General features: G+C 30.6%; 6 protein-coding genes across 7 annotated transcripts; 3 read left to right on the top strand and 3 right to left on the bottom strand.

The window, feature by feature from the left end:
* The first annotated feature begins 16 nt into the window (after positions 1 to 16).
* Positions 17 to 1,919, top strand: Rack1 (Receptor of activated protein kinase C 1). Its single transcript, XM_015326747.2, has 5 exons — positions 17 to 233; positions 539 to 747; positions 968 to 1,174; positions 1,360 to 1,470; positions 1,557 to 1,919. Exons 1-5 carry the CDS (start codon positions 125 to 127, stop codon positions 1,872 to 1,874), a joined length of 954 nt encoding a protein of 317 aa, XP_015182233.1. The 5' UTR covers positions 17 to 124; the 3' UTR covers positions 1,875 to 1,919.
* Positions 1,920 to 1,941: 22 nt separating this feature from the next.
* Positions 1,942 to 3,285, bottom strand: LOC107069434 (NFU1 iron-sulfur cluster scaffold homolog, mitochondrial). Its single transcript, XM_015326749.2, has 4 exons — positions 3,146 to 3,285; positions 2,587 to 3,014; positions 2,397 to 2,500; positions 1,942 to 2,321 (listed from the first exon to the last, which is right to left on the bottom strand). Exons 1-4 carry the CDS (start codon positions 3,229 to 3,231, stop codon positions 2,091 to 2,093), a joined length of 849 nt encoding a protein of 282 aa, XP_015182235.2. The 5' UTR covers positions 3,232 to 3,285; the 3' UTR covers positions 1,942 to 2,090.
* Positions 3,286 to 3,554: 269 nt separating this feature from the next.
* Positions 3,555 to 4,994, top strand: LOC107069435 (Replication protein A2). Of its 2 annotated transcripts, XR_001476116.2 has the most exons (3): positions 3,555 to 3,802; positions 3,877 to 4,419; positions 4,869 to 4,994. XR_001476116.2 is itself a non-coding variant. In XM_015326750.2 (2 exons), the coding sequence occupies exons 1-2, from the start codon at positions 3,562 to 3,564 to the stop codon at positions 4,356 to 4,358; spliced, it is 723 nt and encodes a 240-aa protein (XP_015182236.1). In that variant the 5' UTR covers positions 3,555 to 3,561; the 3' UTR covers positions 4,359 to 4,763. The 2 variants fall into 2 exon arrangements, 1 of the variants encoding a protein (XP_015182236.1); XM_015326750.2 differs by lacking the exon at positions 4,869 to 4,994 and having other exon boundaries at positions 3,877 to 4,763.
* Positions 4,995 to 5,032: 38 nt separating this feature from the next.
* Positions 5,033 to 7,001, top strand: LOC107069433 (GPN-loop GTPase 1). Its single transcript, XM_015326748.2, has 5 exons — positions 5,033 to 5,287; positions 5,381 to 5,608; positions 5,692 to 6,056; positions 6,122 to 6,351; positions 6,441 to 7,001. Exons 2-5 carry the CDS (start codon positions 5,389 to 5,391, stop codon positions 6,760 to 6,762), a joined length of 1,137 nt encoding a protein of 378 aa, XP_015182234.1. The 5' UTR covers positions 5,033 to 5,287; positions 5,381 to 5,388; the 3' UTR covers positions 6,763 to 7,001.
* A 144-nt stretch (positions 7,002 to 7,145) lies between these two features.
* On the bottom strand, positions 7,146 to 9,317 carry LOC149030432 (heat shock factor protein 3). Its single transcript, XM_089179246.1, has 3 exons — positions 8,291 to 9,317; positions 8,097 to 8,202; positions 7,146 to 7,362 (listed from the first exon to the last, which is right to left on the bottom strand). Exons 1-3 carry the CDS (start codon positions 8,714 to 8,716, stop codon positions 7,154 to 7,156), a joined length of 741 nt encoding a protein of 246 aa, XP_089035372.1. The 5' UTR covers positions 8,717 to 9,317; the 3' UTR covers positions 7,146 to 7,153.
* A 137-nt stretch (positions 9,318 to 9,454) lies between these two features.
* Positions 9,455 to 15,334, bottom strand: LOC107069436 (tyrosine-protein kinase transmembrane receptor Ror). Its single transcript, XM_089179245.1, is given in 9 exon segments — positions 9,455 to 9,950; positions 10,026 to 10,184; positions 10,282 to 10,455; positions 10,540 to 10,820; positions 10,899 to 11,116; positions 11,118 to 11,290; positions 11,375 to 11,463; positions 11,541 to 11,765; positions 15,193 to 15,334. Coding segments are annotated over 9 exon segments (1,686 nt in total). The 5' UTR covers positions 15,257 to 15,334; the 3' UTR covers positions 9,455 to 9,647.
* Positions 15,335 to 15,497: the final 163 nt, after the last annotated feature.

The following is a 15,497-nucleotide window of genomic DNA, read 5'->3' as shown; positions in this document are numbered from 1 at the left end:
TACTATGCTTGAATGCGTATTGCCTGTTTCCGACTAGTCTTTTATGCTCGACATTTCAACACGAGCGGATGGTCCAAGTAATCCGAATACATCTTTGATTTAAAAAAATTTAATTGCATTTAAGATGACTGAAACTCTGCAATTAAGGGGAACTCTTCGGGGTCATAATGGCTCGGTTACGCAAATTGCGACAAATCCGAAATACCCGGATATGATTTTATCCTCCTCACGTGGTAAGTCATCTGTTAGATTGGTGTTACTTTTTTATATATACTTTTTATTGTAATAACTTATATTGATATTCATTCGTGTTATGACGTATTTCAAAAGTGCAATTAATAATCTAATTTTTAAGAGAACATAATTTTGTTTATATAAAATATCTAAAATTCATACTGTTTGCCATACATTATCTTTCCATTTGGCGGTTTGTCTATATCGTAGCGAGTAATGGCCGCTCAAACAACCCACGCCTGCATGCAACGTTGGCTCTACGTGTTAAAATAATAATGCATTAACATTTTAATTACATTTATAGATAAAACATTAATTGTGTGGAAGTTAACACGTGATGACGCTAACTACGGTATTCCTCAAAAGCGTCTATACGGTCATTCACATTTTATCAGCGATGTTGTTCTATCTTCCGATGGAAATTATGCACTATCCGGTTCCTGGGACAAAACTTTGCGCCTTTGGGACTTAGCTGCAGGCAGGACCACTCGGAGATTTGAAGATCATACCAAGGTGGGGCTCTTATTCTGAGAGTGGGGTATACTGGCGGTACATCAAATTGGGAATTAACTGAAGCTTTTTTTTATATATTTTATTTTGTATATTATATAGAAGAGGTGGGCTAAACCTACAATACTGTGAGTATTGGCCCGTTTATTATATCGTTCCATAAGGGTTAACAAATGTTTCAAATATAATTGTATAAGTAAAAAAATCAACATTTGTTTCTTAGGATGTCCTGAGTGTCGCATTCTCTGTAGACAATCGACAAATTGTTTCGGGTTCACGAGACAAGACTATCAAGTTGTGGAATACATTGGCAGAATGTAAATATACCATTCAAGATGAGGGACATACGGATTGGGTCAGCTGCGTACGCTTTTCTCCAAATCATTCCAATCCTATTATTGTATCTGCTGGCTGGGATTGCGTTGTTAAGGTATGCTAAAAAAAGATAATATAAAAATGTTATGTGTTATATCAAATTTATTTTAAATGATGAACCTTTTAACACCATGATATCTATGAATGGTTAGCGGATATGGGACTGAATATTCATGTTTACATTTATATATTAAAAATTCATAAATATTCTTGTTTTATTGATTGATTAATCTTTTACAGGTATGGAACTTGACAAACTGCAGACTAAAGATCAACCATAATGGACATTCTGGATATCTCAATACAGTTACTGTTTCTCCAGATGGTTCATTATGTGCATCTGGTGGAAAGGTACCTAACGAATTAATTTATAATAAAATATTTGTTTTATTAATACGATGTGAACTTTTGTTAAACATAAATTTGTTTGTTTTTAGGATTGCAAAGCTATGTTGTGGGATTTGAATGACGGCAAGCACCTCCATACTCTTGATCATAATGACATCATTACTGCACTTTGCTTTAGCCCTAATCGCTACTGGCTCTGTGCTGCATTTGGACCATGGATCAAGATTTGGGATCTTGAGACTAAAGAAATGGTTGAGGAATTAAAACCTGAAGTTGTATCTGCAACCAGTAAAGCAGAACCACCTCAATGCTTGTCCCTTGCTTGGTCCACTGATGGACAAACATTGTTCGCAGGTTACTCCGACAATACTATTCGCGTATGGCAAGTCTCTGTATCTAGCCGCTAATACTTTGTAAAAAAGTAGAAAAATAAAAAAAAATGTAAACGTCAATATATTTTTCTCATTTTAAATATTTATTTTATTTGTTTTTTTTTTTTTTTTTTTTTTTTTTTAAACAATGTACATAGTATTTTTACTATAATTGATCTGCGTATGATTTATAAATTATGCACAATATATGTATTTTGTCAACTATATATAAAGTGAAGCGACTGAGAAAAATTATTTGTTATTGTCATTATTCGATGACGACTTTTGTAATTTTTCTTCTAGTTTTTCAAATTCCTTTTTTGCTACTTTATCAGTTTCGTCTTCAACTTGTATGACACCTAATACTTCTGGTATGTAAAACTGCATCATATTTTGAACTCCATTTCTCAATGTTACAACAGAACTTGGACAACTAGTGCAAGAACCTTGCATTTTAAGTTTTACAATACCTTCTTCAAAACCCTGCAACGAAATCAATTTAAATATCTGTAAAATTGAAAAAAGTCATGTTATTTAAATATTGTAAATTATGTTTACCATAAAAACAATATCACCACCATCTTCTTGTACTGTAGGACGTATTCGTGTATCTAAAAGTTCTTTTATCATTTGAACAATTTCATCATCATCTTCATTAATTTCTATAAAATTAAAATAATATTATTATAGTTATTTTTATTGTAAAAATTATTCTTTGTAAACTTAGAAAAAAAATGTGTCTTTTTACGTGTATCTGGTGGAGGTTGTGATTCATTTAATATTGGCAATCCACTTGCAAAAAAATCCATAATAGTTGCAAATATTTCTGGTTTTAAAATACCCCATTCCATATCTTCATCTGCTTTAGTTATTGTAATAAAGTCAGGACCAAAAAATACAGATTTAACTCCTTCGATACGAAATAACATTTTTGCAAGTGGTGAACAATAAGCATTAGTGGCATTTGGAAAATCTTTAGTACCACCTCCTTCTAACACTTTAACGCCAGGAAGAAATTTTAAACTATTTGGATTAGGAGTATCCTGGGTTTGAATAAACATGCTACGTTTTTGTAACTGTGATAAATTATATTTGTTTTTATTGCAAAGAACATGTTGCCTTGATTTAAAATTTTGTAAATCTGTATGTAAATTCACAACGTTTTTATTTAAGATCCTGTAAAATGTTAAGTATAAACATAAAATATATCAAATTAATAATTTTGTATTTATATTAATGAAATTGTTCTATTAATATTATTTCTTATATTTCTCAACATTCTGATTTAAATATTTTATGTAACTTACTTTAAACTTGATTGACTAATTGGTAATGATCTATAAGCTAAATAACGACTGGACTGTAATGTTTTGGTTAATATTTTCTCCATCATTAAATAATTATAACACTTTTGTAATTATTGTACGCAGTTGTCATGATTTTGAGGTTTACTCTGCTACCATGCAATACGCTATTTCAATTCTAGTTAGATTTTAGTGAATAAAAATAATTCATAAAGTAACCACAATGGAGCTGTCATCGAATTTATACAAAATCGTAACTGCCTAATTTGTTGTTTTCTTACTTAAAAGAGTATATTTAGCCGGAAAGAAAAAAAATCTACTTTATATCATAATTGTTATCATTTTATATACGAGTTGATCAAATTTATACAGATATTTTTATAAAAATAGTGTATAATAATAATACAATAACCGCAAACATGGATACAAGTATGGATAATAGCAAGGGTGGTTTTCTAAACGACACACTATCGGTTTCTGGCGAAAAGAATTTGAAAAGAGTACAAAATGTTATTCCTGTAATGATAGGACAAATATTACGTTCTTCTGGCGATTTTGAAATTTGGGGAGTTCCAGCACGTATGATTACAATTCTTGGCATACTACGCAACGTTAATGAATCTACAACTAAGATCACATATGAAATTGAAGATGAAACAGGTTAATATAGAAAGTAAAATAAATAAAAACTAAACATAATAATAGTTATTAAAATTATAAAACAAATATTACAGGTGCAATCACAGCTGTTCGATGGTTAGAAGCAAATAAAGTAATGCCAGAGCCATCGTTGGAAATAAATAGTTATGTCAGAGTAGTTGGTCTTCTGCGTGAACAGAATGGAACTAAGCAAATTTTTGTATTGCGTATATCACCTCTTGAAGAACTCAACGAGTTAACCAATCACTTGTTAGAAGTCACTTATGTAACGTTAAAAGCGGAACAATTATTTAAAGGAAAAGATTCAAATAATGCTCCTTTTAATGATGATGATGATTCGAAAATTGCTAATGATTGCTCTGGCATGAGTCCAGAACAAGCTGCAATATTTAATATAATACAAGCTGATACCAGTGATTCTGGAATTGAAAGAAGTGTAGTGAGAGCTCGTACACCTTCACATATTTTACGTGATGTTGATAATATCATCCATTTTCTAATATCCGAAGGTCATATTTATACCACATGTACAGATGACCACTTTAAAGCAACTTAATTTGTGGATTTAATAATAATTATTTTTATATACATACTCTGATATAAAAGATATTAAATATGTAAGTTTCTAAATTAGTATAACTAGATCAGATTTTTGTGTTTTTAGTAATAAGAATAGTACTGCATCTATACTGAAAGAAACCAAAAGTACATACAAATTATGCGCTTGAACCCTACAAGGGAAGCAATGAATATAAATACATATGCAGACTACATTTCTCTGCAGATAGTTTATTTCAAAATATTTCTTTTTTCGTCAAATTTCATTGCATTCTTTACAATTTAAACTGAAGAAAATAATCATTTTGTTGAATTTACTTTCATATCAGAGAAATAACAATAACAAAATTATATATACATTTATACTTTTCAATAAGTAATAAAAAATTTAAGATGGTATAAATTTTTATTTTATATAAAGTTCTTAACTTTATAAGATGAAAATGAAATATATATAATGGAAAGAGATCGAAAGAATGTGATATAATGTTTATATTTTGTCTTTTAGAAATGAGAATATTTGAATACGATATTTTTGGCGCTCTTGTTCTGCGCATTTCGACGCGCATCGATGACATTAAGTCCCTAGAACACGTCGTAAATCGATTATCGCAAATAGTGATATCGATAGATAGTTTCTAACAATACACAATAGTTCGATTTAGAGACGAAAATACCAGCAGTATACAAAACACGTTATTTTAATCTGTGCATCGTAATTCGAATTACAAATCGGATATCATAACGCGGTAATTGTTTTATCAAATTTTTATGTATTGTTATACATATATAACGTGAAATTTGTGATAATTTATAAAAAATTTATCGATATAAACGACTGTTTTACAAATTTATAAGTTAAATTCGTGGTTAAACATTACAGACAGTTTATACTAATTTTGAGGTTAGACAAGAGATTCCTTAAATGTAAGTATATATTTTATTTGAAATTGAATGATTTGGTTATTTATTTTTATACATATATAAATACGTGTATTTTATAAAAATATTTATGTGTAGATATAAAAATGTCCCAATCAACAGAAAATGAAACGCTTGAATCAAGTGAAGTACAAGGTGAAGGTTCACAAAGAAAAAAGCCAACCTGTATCATAGTTCTTGGGATGGCTGGTTCTGGAAAAACCAGATTTGTACAAAGAGTTGTTTCTACTTTGTACAGTATTAAAAAACCTTATGTTATCAATTTAGATCCAGCTTGTAAAGAAGTTCCTTATCCTGCTAATATAGGTAATTATTATATAAATGCATTGTTATGTATACATAATATAGAACAGTTTCAATTAATGAATTATGATATGGTTAAATTTCAGATATAAGGGATACCGTTAATTACAAAGAAGTTATGAAACAATATGGCTTAGGTCCAAATGGTGGTATAGTTACAACATTAAATTTATATACTACAAAATTTGATCAAGTCATGGAGTTTATCGATAAAGCGGGTAAAGAACATGATTATGTGATTTTTGATACCCCAGGACAAATAGAAGTATTTACCTGGTCTGCTAGTGGTAGAATTATAACAGAAGCATTGGCATCTCAATTTCCAACTGTTATTGTATATGTGTTAGATACAGTGCGTAGTTATAATCCTGTTACATTTATGTCAAATATGCTCTATGCGTGTTCCATATTATACAAAACAAAATTACCATTTATCGTTGCTATGAACAAGGTAAGAAGAAATAATATTAATATTAAGTACAATTAGAATTATCATTGTAATTAATTTATTTATAGATTGACGTTGTCGACTGCAGTTTCGCTGTAGATTGGATGAAAGATTTTGAAGCTTTTCAAGAAAGTCTTAATTCCGAAACTAGTTATATCAGTAATTTGACAAGAAGTATGGCTCTTACTCTCGATGAATTTTATTCTCATTTACACCATTGCGGAGTTTCCGCTGTTACTGGTGTTGGTATTACCGAATTTTTGGAACGTGTTGAAGATGCGGTTAAAGAATATGAAAAGTATGTATATATATATTTTAATTAAAAAAAAAGAAAAAAACAATGTGAACAAAAAAAAAATTACTAATATATTTTTTATATAATTTAAGCGAGTACAAACCAAATTGGGAGAAATTAAAGCAACTGCGAGAAACTGAAAGGAAAACAATGGAAAAGGAAGCGCTAGAAAATGCTAAAACAGGTGATGAAGTGGCAACAACATCATTTGTAACAACCGTAAAGAGTGGTAGAGAAATTTCAGATATATATTTAAAACATGCTGGCAATGAATCAAGTGAAGATGAGGAGGGCACAGAAAATACTTATGATGATGATGTAATAGAACAGAAAGAAGTCGAATCTTTTAAAACATTTTTAGAAAGGCATAAACAAGAACAAATTAGTAAAAAAGTTACGAATCAACAAGAATAATTCAGTACTAGTGATGAAAGTATGTAATTTATATTCTATGTTCAAATGTCATTTTTATTTTATATTTTAAAATAAGCAAAAAACATTGTTAATATATTGCATACAAATGATTTGTATTTTGAAGCACTGATGTACATACATAGTTTATATTCTGCGTACAAAACAATAATAATTCTTTTACTTTTTAAACTTTTAAAGTATCTCTTTTAATAAAACATTGTTTCATTTAGTCACTGTAAGAGGTAATATTTTAACAGATATATATATATTTATATAACATAATGTAAAAAACACTATATATATATTATGACAATATCATTTTTTAGAACATTGAACGAACTTGTCCATATATGTAAGGAAACAAAGAATGATATCTAATAATCAATCAGGTTTACTTAGTATTATTTGGAGGCATGTAAAAAGCAAAATTATGTGTGTTAGGAACGAACCAAGGTTGTGGAACGTTGTTCTTGTTGTAGATGTTATTGTTATCGATCGAAGTGCAATTTCTTTTTAAGTAAAAGTGCATTCCATTTTTTATTAGATATTCCTGAGAATGATCATTTTGTGGAATCGAAACAAGTTTAAATTCCGGCAATTCTGAAATAGAAATAATTTTATTTATAATATAGAAAAGCATGAGAGAGAGAGAGAGAAATAATTTAATACGATAACATTAACCCTTTGACTACTGCTATGGGCTCAAATATGCGTCCAACGCAAGCCATCGAAATAGACTATGGATGCAAATGCACGCTGGGCGAATTTTTGACTGTTTACTGCTGTCTTATATGTATGCTCGGAAATGGTTTCTCTTTTACATGTCCAATACACTCGCAGAAATCCTTAAACCTCGTTGATTAGCAACGAAAAAAATGAAATTTCGTTTATTTGGTCAGTCATTCTCTGTCTTAAATTCGTTTCATTTTGTTTAGATTTACAGTACTTATGTTACTTATTTGTTATTTGTTCAATTTTTCAAATATCCAAATATATACATTATATAAGTTATAAAAAAAGAACAAAGTAAATGTACAGTTATAATTTATAACTATCAAAATATGGTATTTTAAAACTTTACTATTGGTGAATAAACAATATATGTTAAACATAAAAAAAAATAAAAATTATTTGATCCGTTTTGCAGTAGACAAAGTAATAGTAATTGGATTATAAATTATATTACAATGTATTAATACGCCGCTCACAAGATTCATATTACCGGAAAAAGTATTCAGTCCCCAGCGACCGCTACTGTTGGCCGCACACCGCTAAGCGTTTCGACTTAGAGTAGCTAACAGTCAAAGGGTTAATAATATATAAATAAATAGAACCTTGTTTCGGAGATATAGAAGAGAAGGATTCGCTTCTAGTTGATTCGTTTGCAGATTTTTCCCGACATTCGCGACTTATTTGTTCCAAAGTTTTGGTCAATGCAAGCTATGTCGTATTAAAAATAAAAGAAAGAAGATATTTTTTTTTTAGTCGATAGAACGATTAACCATATAATAAAAGAGAAATGTCTTACCTGGCACATACGTAAATGCGAAATAGGAGTTCCATCTTGGTATCTTAGGTGTCCGAAATTTTGAAAATATTTATTCTTTCCAATAGTTTTTCGGCAAACACGTGATAAGAGTTCAACATGACCGGCTTGAAAGTGTTCGTGCATGAATTCGTGAACATTTGGATTATAGCAACTGCATAAAGGATCACGATTATGCGATGTCACTTTACGAAAACCGTATAAATTCAATTGTCTGATGAAGCTCGTGATATTTCTTGTTTTGAAAATGGACGTCTCTCCGTCAAGGTATTCATCTTGAAATTGTTTGTAATCCAATAGAATTGTCGAACCATCGATGTTCCATCGAATTGCACCACTTTTACAAGCGTTAACGATCTTCCAAAGTTTTTGAGGAAATCTCATAGAAAGTATACGATCGTCGTACATGATGATGGGACAGCCCGCTGATATCAATTGGAACGCTCTATCTTCGAACAAAAACGATTCTGAGAATGTTTCGAGGCATTTCCCTAGAACGATTACTTCGTAAAACAAATGACTGTCGTATCACGGCTACAATAATTTTAAGAAAACTCCAGAACGCCGAATCGTCCGAAATGTTGGACTAATAATTGTAAGAAATCGTGATGGATGTCATTTTTTAATAATCGAACGAATTATCATTTTATTTTGTCTTTCTTATTATTTCTCTTCTTTTCTATACATCTTTGAAATTTAAAAATTAGTAGATACAATACATGAGCAAAAAAAAAACAGATATTATATTCTTAACTTAATATATTATAATAATTATTATTATTATTATTATCATTATTATTATTATTTATTATTTTACAAAAAAAAATCAAGTATACAAATTGGAGCAAATTATTCTTAACTGTACTCTTATGCAGTCGGTCGACTTTGCGTCAAGGATTCAATAAATTATCTCGAAGTATGATACATTAGTTGTACATGTGTTAACAACGATTCGTTTCAATTAACTTATCCTAATAATAGGAATAATACTATTGCGTGGACATTGAAGGATCGATGATCCGTCCGAACCTTCATAAATTCCCTGATATCATTTTACGTGCATTTCATTCGTTTCAATTATTACTCACAGCACGTAGGATCGTTTTTAATTTCGATCATCTTATGATGATACATATATATATATATATATATATATATATATATATATATATATATATATATATATATATATGTATAAGTATTCGAATTGCATTGCGAAATAAATGAAAAAATAAAAAAAATAAAACATCAAGAAAACAAAACAAAAATCTACGAAACGTTGACGATCGTTCAAGAAATCATATTTTCTTAAATTAATATATTATTGTATTTTTTTAATTTAATCGGTCAATGCCGGCAAAGTTTGTAAATATTCGCGAGGCGTAAATGGCGAAGGCAACAAGTAACCGTCAGAATCTAAAATATCAGGTGTACGAATGGTGACAGGACCTTGCGGTGGTCTAGGTAATGTTCCCTGTTGATTTAATTTTCCTTGGACTTTTTCCAATCTCTCCAATATGTCGGAGAATTTAATACGATCTTTCGGTTCTGTCTTCCAACACTCGCACATTATTTGACAAATGAATTGTGGGCATTCGTCAGGAGGAATTAACATAATTCCATGTAGTACAAGCTTCATCACCTACGTACAAAATCTTGATGATGAAGTAACATACCTCATTTGTTTTACATAAGCAAACAAATCTTTTAATCTTACCTCTTCGTTACTGTGTCCGTAATATGGTTGCTTGCCAAGGGAGTAAATCTCCCATAAGACTACACCGAAACTCCAAATGTCACTTTCTAATGTAAATCTACCATATAACAAACTTTCTGGTGCCATCCATCGGATTGGTAATAATCTTGAACCACCGATCTACAATTTTATATTCATGTCAAGTACGTTTTCAATTTTTATGATAAATTTTATTTAATATTATTTATGATATGTCTTTGTACATGTTTGTACATACTTTATAATAATCGCAGGTATAGACGTCCCTTGATAAACCAAAGTCTGCGATCTTGACAACGAGTCCGGATCCAACGAGACAATTACGACAGGCTAAATCACGATGAACAAATCTTTGTGCTGATAAATATGTCATACCGGCAGCTATCTGAATGGCTATCCAGTGTAAGGAACCCTAATTAATATAAATATCGTTAGAAATAAACTAAAAAGTTTAATATTTTCTTATGATAATAATAATAATAATAATAATAAATACTTTTGTTAAAGGTTCTAATCCCGGATTAGGTGAATGCAGTTGTCTCGAGTTAGATCTCAAAACTTCAGCGAGATCACCATACGACATATATTCAAATACCATCCATGGACTGTTACCGGCGTCACGAAGTACCACACCTTTTAAACTTAAAATATTTTCATGTTTAAAGGTTGACATGATATCCGCCTCTCGCATAAAATCTTCCTCAGCTTCTCTTGAGACGATATTTTTTAAAACTTTTATCGCGACGATCTCGGTTACATCTTCAGTTCTTAATTCACCTACAAAGAAATACAAAAAGGTAATATTTAATTTTATTTTTAAAAAATGAGAATATTTAAATATATTAGAAAATTTACCTTTGTAAACTTTACCAAAGCAGCCTTCGCCGATATCATGGAAAAAGACAAGATTTTCACGTTGCAAAATGAATACTTCCGGCGAGTTACAACTATAATATTGAGGATTAGGCGTGTATTTGTTTGGTAACAATAATCCCTTTTTCAGGTTCATCGGAGATGACTGGAAAATATCAAACAATTGTGAGAAGTCATTTTTTTCTTTTTTGACTTGAAAATATTTTACTTACATCCAACGAATTTCTCTGTGACTTAACACCATAACTTCGTCTCCTCACACAATAGACTATACTCAAGAGGATAACTATAATCGCGACGAATGCTATAGCAATTCCAACTATTTCAGGTACTTTATGCCTCGAACGTTCAACCTGTACGATAATATCATAATACTATCCATTATGTGTACGTTAAGAAGTTTAATTATTTATTTATAATTTAAATATGTCGAATAGAATTGTACAAATAATGAATACCTGTTCAGCTTCTGGTATTGCAGTTGTACTGTTTGTTCCATTACCACTTGGTGGTATTATATTATGTATGGGTCGTGGAGTCAAAGGGACTAAAAGAAATATAAAGAAATATCGTTGGACAACGTTAGGTCTCTTAAAAATAAAAAAAAATAAAGTTAACCCTTACCGGTCAAACGTTTCGGACATTTGAGGTCTGACGTAGGTGGGGAAGTATCATGCGGACAAACGCATTGGGAGGTGTTATCACTGAAACTACGACAGGCAGCTTCAGTTCCGCAAATAGTAGGCCGATCTTTGCATCCACTAATTACCGTAACACCATTAGTTGCTGGAAACTCAGTTATCGTTTCATATTGCTGACTGGTTGAGGATGGTACTGGTAACGATGGTTCTAGAACAGTTACTTCATTCTTAGAAAATACGAGAGAACGTTTTGATTTCCTACATTTCTTTCTGTCTCGATTGGGGATCATTCGTATTAAGGATTATTACATCTTACTGAATAATCATTTTCTCTATATTGAAATTGTAACTCGAATATGGTATAGGGTCAATCGAGGTTGAACAAACCAATGTTCCGATGATGGAATAATCCTTATACAGACTCGAAAGAAACTAACTGATCAAAGTATTTAACTCGAGAATCCAACACAAGAGTACAGTTGAAAAAGGGAATCCAAGTTGTCGGCCCGTTGTAGTCGCGGTTAATTCGCGAAGATGTAAAGGAAGAGAGAAAACGGTAAAAGGGCATCGGAGGAAGGAAAAAGGGCTGCATATTTGGATTGGGCCTGAGAAGATAGATACAGTGAAGGCATTCATTTGGTGCTTCGAGCTTGTAACGGGTCAAAGCGTTATCTCTGCGGTCAGCGCTCCCCGACAACGAGTCTCGCTATGAGTACCTATTATCGTCCCGTATTCCTTTACTTACTTTTAAAGCATCTCCGTGGTACGTAAGTACGCGTAAAGGGGTTTCCAACTATTTTTTTTTTTTTTTTTTCAAAAAATCACTATACCCTTCCCAAAAATACGCACTACCATTTTCTCAGGATTAGATAAGTTTAGTTCTTCATTCTCGTGGAATTGGTCGACGGTAGAACATGGGGAGAGATAAATGAGCGAGAACAAAAAAATAAATAATCACCAAGGTCAAAAAGGTTATACTCGCTTTTTGTTTTTTTTTTTTATTTAGATATATCTACCTTAGATCAATTTCGAGCTTTTATTTATTATTAATTTTCTTTAATATTTGTTTCTTTTTTTTTATACTAGGTTTTATATATTACTAGCTTTCGTATATTTATATCATAGTGTATATTTAATAATTTAATAAAAAAAATGGATATAGAGAGCTAGTAAATAAATGCATTCACTGTGTAACAGATAAACGATAAAAATTCATCATTTCGCATGATGGAATGCGCGAGTTCTCTAATCACGTTCTCTAATCTCCAACGTATGAAGGTCGCGTAAACACTTTACTGATATATACGAAACATTGTAATCAATTTAATTAGAAGTACGAAGTGTCTTTACTTTACCGAGTCAATCAAATCTCGTCTTTCGTAGGAGAAACAACATTGTCTTGGATTGAAAGGCAATAAGAGTTGAGTTAAAAGGAGAGGGAAGAGCAAAAAAAAAAAAAAAACTGTCATGGGATTTTTCTCAAACGTTAAGAAAGCTACTTTATTACCTACGACGTTATATTGGATGACCTTATGATCTTTTTCATCTCTTACTCGTAAAGTGCTACAACTGTCATCGTACGATCGAGTGACCCCTACGATAGCGTTTGTCAACGTCCGCGTATTTTTTCTCGCCTCCGGGAATTGTCATTTCAATGATTTTTATCGAAATTATTCAAGGCTTTTCAAAGTATACACATACACACACATACATATACATATAAATTTATTCATAATATATGTACATTTCTAATATTAATCAATATTTTGGTTTGTTCTTTTTTAGTTTTATTTTTTCAATAACAAAAAAGAAAAGCAACAGTACATTGAGAATAAATTTCATGAGGGGGGGGGAGGAATAATAGAAAGCGTTTACCACAACCCTCGTGTTATTGTAAAGACGATCATTTATAGAGGATTTAGCAACTTTGAAGGACATTCGAATCAACCACCACGTGTACGAGAAGTTTATTTACGAAAGCAAGCTTTAGGTCAGAGAAAGAGAAGCCACAATAGAGGCATTATATACGTTTCCCCAGTGTACGTCTTTTTCTTTCTTTCTCTTTCTGCCGAAAGCGTGCGAGATTTGCAAGCTAACTGACCGGCAAAAGGGCGGAAGATGTCCGATGATTAAACCAGAGTAATGAAGACCAAGACTCTGTGTGCCCGTGTATTCGACAAAAAATTTCCTAAGTAATAAAATCCAATAAGAAGAGTTCGATGTTATCCTTATAATGGACCATTTATTGTAAATTTGTACTTGTTTTTACATATACATATATGTATATATATTTATTTATTTATTTTATCTGTTTATATGTGTAATTTGTTTAGAATTTAATTAATTACAATTTAATTTTAAATCTGACGATGACAAAAAAACAGGATTATATTTTTGTGCGTGTACCATTGTGAATATTTTATTTCAAATTTAAACTAATGACAAATTGTAAGATAAAGGGATGAAAATGAAAGGATTAATATTATTGTAAATCCATGCTTGTATGGATTTAGTTTAGGATTTAAAACTAATCGTAATTTAAAAAAAAAGAGATATATGAAGATGATGGATTTGATTTTTTTTCTTTTTTCTTTTTTTTTTTTAAGGCTAACGAAGGGACGACAATAAAGACGTCGTTGAATATTTAACAATGGAACACGAACATAACAATAAGCCATCCTTCGTTATATTATACTTCGTGTCTCTCATTTAACTAATCGTATTAAAGTCCATTATATATGTATGTGTGCGAGTTTATGCGTCTTTATATGTATATGTCTATGTATTTGAATTATATTCGATGATATATACATGCACAAACAAACATTGATATTTTTTGTACATTTTTTCTAACGATTATATATTTTTTTTTATATTTTTAACGATTAATCATATTACTACATATTTGATGTCAATCTTGTCACGTTCTAACGTTTTTCCCCATGTTAGAATATTATGAGAAAGAGAGAGAGAGAGAGATTCGTGTGTGTTGATGCAACGCATATGGTTATCTTCAGAGGGTCACAGTCTTATCAGAAGGTTGAATATATCGATATTGAAGATAATTTCGAAAGACATAAGAAAAATGTAAATTTTGTTTTTTGTTCTTTACCGATTTCCCTTTTTTTTCTTTTTCTCTACGATTTTTAGTATCATTAGTATTTGTCTTTTTATATGTGGGGAGAGAAAATATATATATATTTTAGATTTTTTGTGAAATATTGAGTTAAAATTAAGTTGTGTCTTATTTGTACGCTAGAATATGAAGAGATAATTTATTATCGGTTAGAATATTTTTCTTTTCTCTTTTTTTTTTTTTTTAATGAAAAATATTTAAAGAAAATATTATTTATGTTAGAAACGTAGACCTCGTCCTTATTTAAATTATCATTATGATCGAGTCTTCGCAATATTTCAATAAAAAGGGTATTATTCAGTAGCTACTTGAGATACGATCGCACTTTCATCAATGGAACACATTTATAAAACGGACCACCAACGTAAGATCAAAATATCGTGACGCGTTCGAAAAGATATTTCATTCGTGTGCGTCGAATTAATTAATCATAATATTAAATCGTACTTATAATTAATTGAGTTTGATTTAGTTGTTCAATTAATTCATCATTTCTTACCTGTTTCAGTTGAATTAATGGAAGGTGAGAGTCCTCTCTTTTTTGGAATCCTTCGTCGATCCATAACGAACGATCAAATGACGAAAGAAAAAGATTTTCTTTCGAAGATAAATTTCAAATACGAGAAGAAGAAGAAGAAGAAGAAGAAAAATACAACAACAAGAAGAAGAATAGAAGATAGAAGAATCACTCGTGCGAATTAACAATAATTAACAATAATTAACAAAAAAAAAAAAAAAAACAAACAAGAAAAGAAATGGTCAAAAGAATTTCTCTTCCTTTTTCCTGATTTATTTTGATTTTGA

This window comes from Polistes dominula, unplaced genomic scaffold (genome assembly GCF_049000335.1).
Source record: "Polistes dominula isolate Pdom_NZ unplaced genomic scaffold, Pdom_raw_medaka contig_37, whole genome shotgun sequence".
Lineage (NCBI taxonomy): Eukaryota > Metazoa > Arthropoda > Insecta > Hymenoptera > Vespidae > Polistes > Polistes dominula.
Note: the sequence above shows the minus strand (reverse complement) of the source record. Positions and strands in the feature narration are given on the sequence as shown.

Bases quoted from the DNA above. Each gene is read 5' to 3' on its own strand.
- LOC107069435 (XM_015326750.2), top strand. From the start codon at position 3,562: ATGGATACAAGTATGGATAATAGCAAGGGTGGTTTTCTAAACGACACA. The intron at 3,803-3,876 runs GTTAATATAGAA...CAAATATTACAG, and splicing joins TGAAATTGAAGATGAAACAG to GTGCAATCACAGCTGTTCGA.
- Rack1 (XM_015326747.2), top strand. From the start codon at position 125: ATGACTGAAACTCTGCAATTAAGGGGAACTCTTCGGGGTCATAATGGC. The intron at 234-538 runs GTAAGTCATCTG...TTACATTTATAG, and splicing joins GATTTTATCCTCCTCACGTG to ATAAAACATTAATTGTGTGG. The intron at 1,471-1,556 runs GTACCTAACGAA...GTTTGTTTTTAG, and splicing joins TATGTGCATCTGGTGGAAAG to GATTGCAAAGCTATGTTGTG.
- LOC149030432 (XM_089179246.1), bottom strand. From the start codon at position 8,716: ATGTACGACGATCGTATACTTTCTATGAGATTTCCTCAAAAACTTTGG. The intron at 8,203-8,290 runs GTAAGACATTTC...AATACGACATAG, and splicing joins CGCATTTACGTATGTGCCAG to CTTGCATTGACCAAAACTTT. The intron at 7,363-8,096 runs GTTCTATTTATT...TTTCTATTTCAG, and splicing joins TTCTATATCTCCGAAACAAG to AATTGCCGGAATTTAAACTT.
- LOC107069433 (XM_015326748.2), top strand. From the start codon at position 5,389: ATGTCCCAATCAACAGAAAATGAAACGCTTGAATCAAGTGAAGTACAA. The intron at 5,609-5,691 runs GTAATTATTATA...GTTAAATTTCAG, and splicing joins TCCTTATCCTGCTAATATAG to ATATAAGGGATACCGTTAAT. The intron at 6,352-6,440 runs GTATGTATATAT...ATATAATTTAAG, and splicing joins GCGGTTAAAGAATATGAAAA to CGAGTACAAACCAAATTGGG.
- LOC107069434 (XM_015326749.2), bottom strand. From the start codon at position 3,231: ATGATGGAGAAAATATTAACCAAAACATTACAGTCCAGTCGTTATTTA. The intron at 3,015-3,145 runs GTAAGTTACATA...AACATTTTACAG, and splicing joins ATTAGTCAATCAAGTTTAAA to GATCTTAAATAAAAACGTTG. The intron at 2,501-2,586 runs GTAAAAAGACAC...TTAATTTTATAG, and splicing joins ACAACCTCCACCAGATACAC to AAATTAATGAAGATGATGAT.